Source organism: Limulus polyphemus, unplaced genomic scaffold, assembly GCF_000517525.1.
Source record: "Limulus polyphemus unplaced genomic scaffold, Limulus_polyphemus-2.1.2 Scaffold5704, whole genome shotgun sequence".
Lineage (NCBI taxonomy): Eukaryota > Metazoa > Arthropoda > Merostomata > Xiphosura > Limulidae > Limulus > Limulus polyphemus.
Window position 1 is genome coordinate 6464 of NW_013671314.1, and position 12154 is coordinate 18617.

General features: G+C 36.0%; 1 protein-coding gene across 1 annotated transcript in view; it reads left to right on the forward strand.

Annotated features, from left to right (window-relative positions):
* Positions 1–12154, forward strand: part of LOC106472883 (hippocampus abundant transcript 1 protein-like) — a gene marked incomplete at its 5' end in the record, with an annotated part of 37048 nt that overhangs the window by 5427 nt on the left and 19467 nt on the right. The window contains 2 exons of the mRNA XM_022401431.1: positions 600–818; positions 6032–6145. Coding sequence (XP_022257139.1) covers positions 600–818; positions 6032–6145 — 333 coding nt within the window. The remainder of the gene's footprint in view (positions 1–599; positions 819–6031; positions 6146–12154) is intronic.

The following is a 12154-nucleotide window of genomic DNA, read 5'->3' on the forward strand; positions in this document are numbered from 1 at the left end:
AGGAGTCATCTTCAGCTAAGACGGATTCATTTTTCTAACATTATCTTTTTTTATATTTAATAATGAGAATAGTAGGACTACGGGACACAAATATAAATTTTGGCAAAGTAGGAGTCATCTTCAGCTAAGACGGTTTCATTTTTCTAACAGGGTGGTTGACCTCAGATGTTGTAGAGGCAGTAAATATAAGTGAGTTGAAGAAAAAGCTTGATAAATATACAAATGAAAAAGGTTGGGTTTAAAATTTTATTCTTCTTCTTTAATCATTTTAATTTAGTTTTGAGGATGGAACAACCGAGATAGACCAATAGGTCCCATGTTGTCCCAAAATATTATGTTGTGTTATTATGTTTAGAATGTGTGTATATTTCTCATCCAGTTAAACCCATAATATTTCATCTCTCACTTTCTTTGTGTTTAAATCTTATAACATGTTGCAAATAACATACATTTAGGTAAAAATGAAATATATAATGTTTTGTCACTACAGTGTCCTACAGTTACAAATTTACCTCATTATTTTTAGGCCAAGCAGTCATACTAAGTTGATATAGTGAGTTATTCCAATGTTTATTGAACAGTCTGTATGACTCTTCCAGTTGTCTGCTACATTTGCAGCCAGCCTAGTCATTAGCCCTGCTTTAGGATCTTTCCTCTCACAGACTTACAGTGATAACCTAGTGGCAGTGCTGGCATCAGCCATAGTACTGATGGATATCATCTTTATTCTAGTAGCAGTACCAGAATCCCTACCAGCCAAACTTCGACCTGGGTCCTGTGATGCTAAAATTTCATGGGAGCAAACTGATCCTTTTTCTGTAAAATATTTTTTGTATTCAACTAAAACTCAAAATATATCTGTCAAAAATTAGTGTTAGAATAAATGTATCTGTATTTTGAATTATTTTTATGATTGATCTTTTTGGATCAAATTTAGTAAGGCTTTTTAGAAATTAGTTTTTATCTGTTGTGCATGGTTCTTCAAATATTTTAAAATATTTTGTTAACATATTACTTATGATATCATTATTTTCGTGAAATATTAAATTTTGTTTAAGTTTAGAATTTCTTTAAGTTTAGGCAACCTGTATTAAGTTCCTAAGGTAATGTTGTGTCGCAACTATATCTCAGTCATTGTCATGAATAGTGGAATCCAATTATTAGCTTTTTTATGCAGCTGCCATCTTCATAAATGACTATTTCTGTATTGGTAAAAGCTAGAATTCAATCCTGGATCTTATTTGATTAACTATTGACTCCACCATTTAGAACTTAAATCAACTAACTATTTAAATGTTTTCAAAGGGATACCTAGGTTTTGTTGAATTCTGTACTAGGTTGCCTGAGTGTGTTATCAGTTAGGTGAATGTACAATGCTTTTTTTATTTTTACCCCTTTTTTTCTTGTGGGGTTCATTTACTATTATTAATTTATTTTTATCATATAGTCTTCTTCATTGGCTTGATGGGCTGTTACAGAAGGATCATTGTTACTGAGTATTATATGTCTATTATATTCCTGAATTCTAACTTTTAGTGGTCTTTTTGTTTCTTCATAGTATTGGAATCCACATTCCAAAAGGATGTTGTAAATGATGTTCTTCACTGAGACTTTAATGTGGTGTCTGCTAACTGCAGTGTTATTGTGTTGTGACTTAATAATTTTCTGATTGTATGGTGTTTACCTGTCTTCTGTTTAAGTATCGGAACCGATATTTCAAAGGGATGTTGTAATTGATGTTCCTCACTGAGACTTTAACGTGGTGTCTAGTAACTGCAGTGTTATTGTGTTGTGACTTAATAATGTTCTGATTGTATGGTGTTTACCTGTCTTCTGTTTAAGTATCGGAACCGATATTTCAAAGGGATGTTGTAATTGATGTTCTCACTGAGACTTTAACGTGGTGTCTACTAACTGCAGTGTTATTGTGTTGTGACTTAATAATGTTCTGATTGTATGGTGTTTACCTGTCTTCTGTTTAAATATCGGAACCGATATTTCAAAGGGATGTTGTAATTGATGTTCCTCACTGAGACTTTAACGTGGTGTCTGCTAACTGCAGTGTTATTGTGTTGTGACTTAATAATGTTCTGATTGTATGGTGTTTACCTGTCTTCTGTTTAAGTATCGGAACCGATATTTCAAAGGGATGTTGTAATTGATGTTCCTCGCTGAGACTTTAACGTGGTGTCTAGTAACTGCAGTGTTATTGTGTTGTGACTTAACACTGTTCTCAATTTATAATGTTTACCTATCTTCTGCATATTTTCAGAGATATCTCTGGCATAAGGCTGTATGTCTGTATAATTTATTCTCTGTGAATGTGGATCCCAAATACATTGAAGAAAAATAAAGAAGTTATAATTCAGTAGCAAAATAGACATACAAGACTAAATTATGCTGATCTATCTGCAATAATTTACTATGCTAGAGAAGAAGGCATTACAATAAAATGGAATAACACTAAAAGAATGCAGTATTAATCACATTGAGAAAATGAGAGGGCACACCCCATGGGTGCTATTCAGATGCTTTTAAAGGGTGCTCATCTTGGTAATTTTACACTGGTCCCTCCACCTGATCAGTGTGGGATTCTAGCTGTAGCTTTGAGAGGAGGTAAGTAATCGTATTGGAAGTTAATATTTTTCTACACTGAAAATATATTTCCATTATATACTTACCTCCTGTCACATTTTCACCTGTCCTCCCCACTTTAGTGTCATTTTTTTGTGCCTAATCTCAGGGTGAAGATTGTGTTCAACTGAATAGAGGGAGTCACTGTGATAGGAAGGTTTATCACACTTCTATTGGTGGAGGACTGTTGCATGCATAAACACAGATGAACCACATGGTATACATGTGGAATTAGATGGGAGTTTTAAGGCTAGTGACCAGCGAAAATTTGTGCACTAAAGGACAGTCAAATTAAGAGGAGGTAACTGTCTATCGGAAATATATTGTCAATGTTGGAAAATATTAGTTCCAAAACATACATACCTCCACTTCCACATATAGCTATTATTTGACTGCCAGGTTTTCTTCCTTTGCCCATCTAAGCATTGGTCTCATTTTTTGTCACTTGGTGCAGTCTTTTATACCTCACTCAGTTGCCCTTGGTGATATTTATCTCATGATACTCTCCACCTAAGTCAATGCGCCCTGTATCCTGGTACTGTATATAAGCACCTCATTCAGATAATGTTATCACTTTTTCTCGACAAAGCATCATTAATTGGTTTCCCATTATTACAGTCGATTGGAGATACTTTGAACGTTAACTGTGTTATCTAGTTGATTTTTGTAATAATACTAATTTAAAAATTTTTCCCTCCGATTGGGAAGCCGATTTACGGTATGAATTCACGGATTATTATTTCCAGCACAGAGGCAAATTAGGTCTCTCCTATCCCACCTCTGATATCTAGTGTTGCACAATAATTGGAAGTGGAATCACTCTCGGTTGAGACTCAGTGATCTTATTTTGCTGTGAGATGGAAACATATATTCAGATCTCTGGTGGACCTCTGGGAGGCTCTGAGGCTGCAATTGAGGGTGATCCTCGACATTCTGGAGAGAATTTAGATTCGCTTTTTCCTGTGCCTTCCTTTAGTCTGTTAGCTTTTCAGCCCCCTGTGGGACAGTGGTGAGTTTGCAGACTCGTAGCACTGGGATCCGGGGTTCGATACCCTCAAATTTTGGGGCTCTAAGGCAGAGTTTGTAGTTAACCTGAATAGATCAATGACCCCTGCTGGGACAGGGTAAGTCAATGGATTTGCAACTCTAAAATCCAACATTGTGTTTTCCTTTCACTTCACTTTGTTGGAAGACTCTCAGGATCACCAACTTCATTGATGATGAGCTGGATCCATTGTTAGTAGGCACATTGGTTCAATTTTCAGCTTTTCCATTCCTCCCTGTTGTCATTGGAAACTCAAATTTCCTCATCTCCTACAGAGGGTCATAGTTCCACCCCTATTCCTGAATCCCGACCCTTGACATTAGCCCCTCAGTAACTTGGCACCCAGAATAGATTCTCTCTATATCCAAGAATTCCGCTGCTGGGTCAGATTGCCAGCAGTGTCAGTGATTCTTGTATACCTTCAGGGTCTGTGGGGGCTCGACTCCAAGAGTTTCTGGACATGTGGTAACCTTAACCACGGATGCAGGAGCACTGCAGGTCCTTGAGTCAGGATTAGTCATTCAGTTCACATCTTCACCACCATTATCCACCCAACTTGTAGGGTTTTAGTCTCTCGCACATTATTGGGATTTGGAACTTAGTTCTAGGGCTATCAGAGTTTGGTTGGTCTGGGGGTAGTGAGAGAGTTGTGCTAGTTCTTCTGAGGTCTTATTCCTGTCAGTTGTTGGGCCTAAGCAGACAGGAGATGGATGTCCAGTCGTCAGTCTTTCTTGTCTATATCATTGCCTAGATTCTCCAAGTTCACAAATTACTCATTCCTCAATCAGAGTTGACTTTGGTACTGGGATTGTAGGTGTCCAAGTTTGTAGTCAGCATCTATCTGCACTTTGCCATAATGGGGGAGCTCACCCACCACTATTGCCATTTGTTGTGTGTACAATGGTCATGTTCTCCAGTTCTGAGTTTTTAACTTCAGACTCGCATCGGTTTCTCATCACCTCCATTCCATTGTACTGGGCACACACCTTTCCATAGATGACTGGATTCTGCTGACGTCATGTCCTCAATTGTCAAAACATCATATCCTAATTCTACTTTCAGAAACAACCAAGGCAGGCTTCTTTTTCAGGGCTGAGACATCTATTTTTGCTCCAATTCAATATGTCATCAGTCTGGGTATTTTTTATTTTTATCTTGTCTCTCAGTCAGGCTCATCTGACTACCACCTTGCTTAATTCTATGGAATAGGATGCCACACTCTTACTCACCTCACCATCTTCCACTACACAGATGGTTCTTTCTCTTCTGGAAATCCCTCGTGCCTTTGGGATGAGAACACAACAGATCTTTTTAATGGTCTTCATGCAACCAAGAGATCATAAATCACTGATTTATTGGTTTTCCCAGTTTCCTACTTCGGGATCATTCTTCACTCTTGAGGGGTTGTTCAGTTAGGACACTTCTACAATATGTGTTCCTCTACTGCCACCTCATTCAGAGTTCCATCTCTTCACAAATTCCTTGCTTCAGGGATGGGGTGCATATACCAACAGTCAGGAATTCCAGGGTCTATGCACAGATGAAGAGGATTCCCTACACAATGTTTTAGTCCTTCTTGCTCTTCAACAAGCAAAATTGAAAATGTATTTCCAATAATGCTTACTTCCTTTCACACTCTCCTGCCCTTCCTCCTCACTAAGAGCCGGTGTTAGAAACTGGGATGGAGTCAGTCTTGAAAAGGTGATATATTATCTGAATGAGGTGCTATATACAGTACCAGGATAGAGGGCATGTTTACATGGGTGGAGAGTATCACGAGATATATTTCGCCATGGGGTATAAAAGCCTGGAGCAAGCAAGAAAAAATCAGACCAATGTTTAGATGGGCAAATGAAGAAACCTTGGCGATTGAGCAATAAGTGTGATAGGAGGTAAGTATTATTGGAAATACATTTTCAATTTAGGAAAATGTTAACCTTCTGAATGAAGTCTTCTCCATTGGCATGTTGACAAAACATGAGATTTCCATTACAGATAACCCTGAATTGAATCCTGGTCACTACCAACGTAGAAATAGTCATTATCAGGACTTCCCTGAAGACAGTAGCAGATTAGTAGCCAAAACATAAGATGAAACTAGCTAATAAATAGTATACCTATTTATATAAGAAATATATATCAGTTACTAATTAATAATTACATTTAGGTACTCATATAGGCTACTAACATTGACAATGAACAATACTCATATTTATAAATAGTAAAACTTGGTGAGGATTTACACTGATTCTCTGTATATATAGTTTTCAAAACAATTTTAGAACATTTTCAAGTATTAGTTTAATGTAGTTTTCAACCTAATGCTGATGAAATTTCTTATTTGTTTTTCAGGCACTTCGGAAGGTTGGGAAAGATAAGACTATCCTAATGCTGTGTACAACAGTGTTTCTTTCTTTCCTGCCAGAAGCTGGCCAGTTCTCATGTTTTTTTGTTTATCTCAGATTAGTAAGTATTTTTCATCTGCCAGAAACAGAGCAGTTCTAATGAGTGGTTTCATTTTAGATTAGTAAGTTATTTTTACCTATGTGAAACAGTCACTTCTTTTATTTTATATAAGATTAGCTTTCTTGCTCTAGGTTCAGCCAGTTTGAAGAAGTTTGTGACCACAAAGTGATTATCATTAGTTTCTGTACTCTTAACTTTTAATATATTTTGTGTATCTTCACATAATTTTGTAAGCTTTCAGTAAATATTGTCTTTCATACACAAATTACTTAAGTATCTTTACTAAAAATTTCTTTATGAATGCATTTTTACCTGAACAGCAGGCTAGGTCTCAGGTATATCACAGCTCTTCACACAGTTTTATTCTGCCTTAGAGGTTTGCATGCCACTAGCCTTTAGTGAACGAGATTTCTCATAAATTACAATGCTGCATAATAACATTATTATGCAGCAAAAGCCTTCCACCAGTAATAGGTTAATACATCTTCATCCGTAACAGCTCCCCTATGCATTTGCACTTGAGAATGTTCTTTTTTCCCTTGGTCCTGAACATTTCAGACATGTTTTTGTTTTTTCAGTTTATTAAGATTTGCATAGTTTATGAGTTTAAAGAACTTAATATCCATTTTCTTTCTTCACAGTGGCCTTACAACTTAATGTGATATCTACTACAACTTGTGTTAGTGAGGAATTTCCTCACAGGTTATATTTCTACTACTGAGGAGGATGTGACAGCCATTATGCATCAGGTTATGTATTCCCTTATGCAGCTAGGACCTTCAGCTTCTGTCTCTTTTTCAGGCATACTTCCCCTCATTTCAAAGGGTAGAATGAGGATGACGAACTTGATTGCTTATTTCTTCCTCCTGATTTTGCTTTAAGAACTTCAGTACCTGTTGAAAAGAAACCTCAAACTTCCTTGTATTATCAGAACTTAATATCACAGATATGTTCCCTTCTTTCTCCTGTGGCTCTTCTTGTTTCCTACCTCATAATTCTAATCCTAATGACATTTTCGTTTTTCCACCTTTCTCTAGCATTGGCATTCACACCGATACGTTTCTTGACCAACTGTGTTCATTCAACTTTTTACTTCATCCTCCTCATCTGTCTGATTCTTATATCCTGGCTTATAGTCATTCTGAATTCTCCTTTCTTGATTCACAAAATTTTGAATCTCTCTTATCTGTTTGTGGTGCAGGTTCTTTGTCATTTGTTTCACTCTCCTACACCCAATACTCCCATCTTTGCTTTATTCTTCTTACCTTACTTCATTACTTCTCCTCTCTGCACTTCATGTCCGAAGCACTCTATCGTGTCCCAGATGATCTGTCAAGTGATTCTCGTTCACTTCTCATCTCTACTCTGGCCCAATCCACTTCTTCTGCTCTATTCCTGTTCACTTGGCTCTTTGTAGGGTAGGGAAAAACTCCTCTTCCAGATTTGCCTACCTTCTTTTTCTATGGAATTTTTGCCTAGACCCCTTTCTTTGCCCTAAAGTTTTTGGGTTAATATTGATTTCATTGAATCATGGGCAAAAGTTTCCCATCATCAATCCTTGCTCTTATCTGTAATTTCCTGGTTGTCTCAATCCCCTTCACCTCTATTCTTTGTCCAAGCTTTTCTGCTTACTAACTTTCTATTCCCACTTCCAGACCTTCTTCTTCCTCTGCCCATCTGGCTTCTAGCTTCTAGTCAGCTTTAGACTCATTCGTGACTACTTGGTCAGTTCAGGTACCGTGAGAGCTGGTCTGTCAAGGTTTGCACACCTATGGTTACACTTTCCTGCTGACAAATGGATTCTTCAAGTTCTTACCCATGGGCTTTCTCTCCATTTCTCTTCCCCTCACAGTTCTCACCCAGTTTTCATTCCTCCTACATCTTTCAGATTTGTTGGACAAACAAGCCTCCTCAGGGGTTTTACTCTCATTGCTTTATGATCCCCAAAAGACCTGGACTGGCACCCAGTTATTAACCTTTTCTCCCTCAATCACTTCCTGGTTGTCCCACACTTTCATATAGAAAACTTTTTGGTTCTTACATTCCGACTGGAGATGACTGAGGTTAAAGTTTTGAATGCATTCCTGCATATATAAATTGCCACATCCTCATGAACTTTTCTTCCCTTCATCCATTTGGATTATATCTTCCAGTTTTAAGCCCTTTTGTTTGACATAGTGTAGGCTCTTTATGTTTCTAACCATATTATCAGGGCCTTTGCTCATTATCTGTATGGACTTCGATTCCATTTCTACATGGACAATTGGTATCTCCTGTACCACTCCTGGGAAGATACCTCCCTTATTCTGTGGGAAGCCACTTGTCTTGGATGGCTAATCAAATTTTCCATGACTACTGTGCCTTCATCTTGCAACAGGTGTCAATCCAATAAAGATTGATGGTAGAGTTGGGGTGAGTACACAATGTACAGTCATAACCTGCCCCAACCATGCCACACATATTGGCTCTTCAACCTCTTATGTTCAACTACTCAGACAGTCATGTTCTTATCGCACCCATCCCATGGGGCTCGTTTAGCTCTTCCTCCCTTTATCCCTGGGTGAAGAGTATCTCCTGGAAGAGATGAGATGTGGTCTCCCATGGATGTGCCCCTACAAAGCCTCTGCCATTAGGTGTTCAGTCCATGGGCTTCCTTCAGGTGCTTTCTGAAGGGAGCTCATCTAAGTGAAGCTTTGGACTGGTTCATCTAGCACTTCAACATGGAACTCTAGCAAAACTGTGATCAGAAATGTGGTATTGTTTTAGAAGTTAACATTTCCAATAGATACCTCTTCACGCACGCATTCCCAACAATTTTTGCCTTTTCTAGTGGACTTTTGTATTCTTTGCCTTATCAGAGAACAACATTCTTGAATGCGACTGCATGGGGGGAACTGTTGCAAATAGAGGTGTAATGTCCTATTCGTGAATGGCTTTTGCTGCATTATTGACAATATAATGCAGTATGATAATTCAAAAGAAATCTTGTTGAACTAGGTGAAAGTTCACTAATGTCTAGTGACATGCAAATCACTAAGGGAGATCCACGGGATAGATAGCAAAACTTTCTTCATTGGTAAATATCTATTAGAGATACATTTTCAGGTAAGGAAAATGTTAACTTTGTTTAAGACCAGTGAATATTCATACTTGCTACAACAGGCTAGTTCTCAGGATGTTTATTGTTTCTTTAAGGCCTGTGAGTATTTTTACTTGACACAACAAGCTAGTTCTCAGGTTGTTTATTGTTTGTTTAACCCTATTGCCACAGGCATCCTTTACTCTGCATGACACAAGGTTTTAGTAACTTACATTCACATTTTTATTAATCTACTTTTTATTTATGTTATACCAATTAGTATAGCATAAATTCTTAGCTAATAACCCATATTGTAATAGTATATAAGTTTTAAGTTCTTAATTTTATAAGGTAATATTGTAAAAAATCCTGAATTTCCCCTAGTGTGACACATTTTCTCTAGTTATGCCCGTTTTTCTATTTTATCTACCACCCCTCCAATAAGTATAAAATTATACTTAAATTACTCACAATAAAATCGTCATTGCTTAGAGAAACAATTTTTATAGCCTTCAATTTTGTTTGATTACAGAGCTATCAAATAGAAAATCAGACCCATTCTTGCCACACTCGCCTGTCACATAATTTTTTTCAGGATTCTGTCTTACGTTTAATTCTATATTATGTATAACCAATAGAAAGCCAAGGTTTTCATCTATCAAATGACATATTGTATAACATTGTTTTCTGAATAGAGAATTGTCAGTTTTACTGTTAGTACAAAATTCGTTCCCATGAGAAAGATAACACCTAACTTGGATGAACTTGTAATGGGTCTTGTCGCATAGTTAGAAAGCCAGAAAAATTGTGAGAGTTAGGGGGAAATGTCTACTTTTTTCACGTTATTAGTCTATGTTCTTTGTTGCATTATTTAATTAAATAAATAATATTTAGTGCATTACTACCATTAGTATAAAAAAAGTAGGGTTAAGTGTCATTGACAGTCAACAACAAGAAATAGGAAGATTTGGGTAAGTACTTTATTTCTTGTTTTTCATGTTTATTCTTTATCTATTATTATAAAAGTAACTTAAATGTATATATATGAATCTCTTTAGGTTAGTTAAGGTTAGATTAGGTAAAATAAATAATTATATAATAAAAATGTTTCACGAGGCATACACACGAGAAACTCATGGGAAACGTAATTTCATAGGTAACGTGGGTACCATGTTCCCTGAGTGATTTACAACTTATAATGGCAGAATAATAGTTAGTTATGGTTCAAAGGGCAATAACACAATAAAATAAAATTATAAATAGACATATACTATTACGAGCTGCCTTTTTTAGATCTAGAGATCATCAACCAGAACAAGAGGTTCACAACTAAGTACTATCACAAACCAACATTTTCTGGCCTGTACTTTCATTTCACCACATTTATAGCTGACTGTTACAAAACTAATTTAATAAGTATTTTAGTTCACAGAGCATATAAACTTACCAGTTCTTATGGTTATTTTCGTGATGAACTTATCAGTATTAAAAATTATTTGACTAAAAATGCCTTCCCTCATCAACAAAAGTATTTTTGAATATATCTATAAGGTTTACAACCCCAACATTCCTAGATGTATTATCACCATGGTATTACCTTTGACTGGTTCCCACAGCATCAAACTAAAAAAGTAAAATAAAAAGCATTCTGCAACCAACTTATCTCCAAGCCAGCTTAAGAGTAATCTTAAAATTGACCAAATGGATACCTAATATTTTCCTGTTCAAAGATAAAATACAAAATATTGCGGGTAGAATACAAATATTTGTTTTGTTGCTGCAGGCAAGTCTGTATTGGGTCAAACCTTAGCTACCAGAATTAAGGATAATAGCTCTTTCAATAACTCTGGAATTTACCACCACCTAAGCAAAGGCTGTCACGAAAAAACGGACAGTGAACACTTCAGAATAATAGACTCAGCGAAAGATGAATGGATGCTAATAAAAAAGGAATCATTCCTAATTCATAACATACAACCTAACCTGAACAATCAACTAACTACATCACTGCATCTCAAACTCATCGTGCCTGAGATAGACAAAAAAGTGAAAACTTCATCCTGAACCTTTGTTATTAATGATCTTTATCAAATTTGACAGTTTATTACCAGACAATAAATTAACTCTAGGTGCTGATGAGTCAAAGTATGCATATCACAAAGTTTTAGAGAATTATATTCAAAATTTAATTAATTTGCTTTATTATCAATGTATATCAATAAATTTGGCATTAAAACAGTAAGTAAATTAAATTTTAATGTTATATAAGTTTAATGTCTTAATTTCAACAGGAAATACTTAAATAAATTATCAATCCTCACTAATCAGTATCACATGACACTTGTTTGTTCCCAGAAAGAAAATGGTAGCTACAAGTAAAAAAACAGGTTGGCTCACAAAGAGTTCAAAAAATAAAATTAAAGAAAAGCATCATAAATTTAATAAATTTAAATTGACTGGTATAACAGGAGATTTAGAAGATTATAGAAGATCAAGAAAGTTGGTAAAACAGGAAATTAGGACATCAAAAAGGATGTGTGAGAAACGGTTAGCTGAAAATTTAAAATTAACAGTAAGGATTTCTTTAAATACATTAAGGGTGAACAGTAGGACCCTTGAGGGATGATAAAGGAAGGCTAGTATCTGAAGATTATGAGATGGCTGGGTTATTAAATTTTGCTTTTTCTTCAGTTTTTACTGATGAAGATTTAAGCAGTATTCCACATCTTGATCAGTTGATAAATAGAAATAAGATCAAGATGACTGCATTCATTCTTATCTCGTTAAGAAAAATTGGGCAGTTTAAAAATGATAAGGCTCCTTGGCCAGATAATATTTCCCCAAGGGTTTTGAAGGAGGTTAAAGATTGGATATTTTTGTCAGTTCTTGAATAGTGGGCAGGTACCAGAGGATTAGAAGTTAGCTTAAGT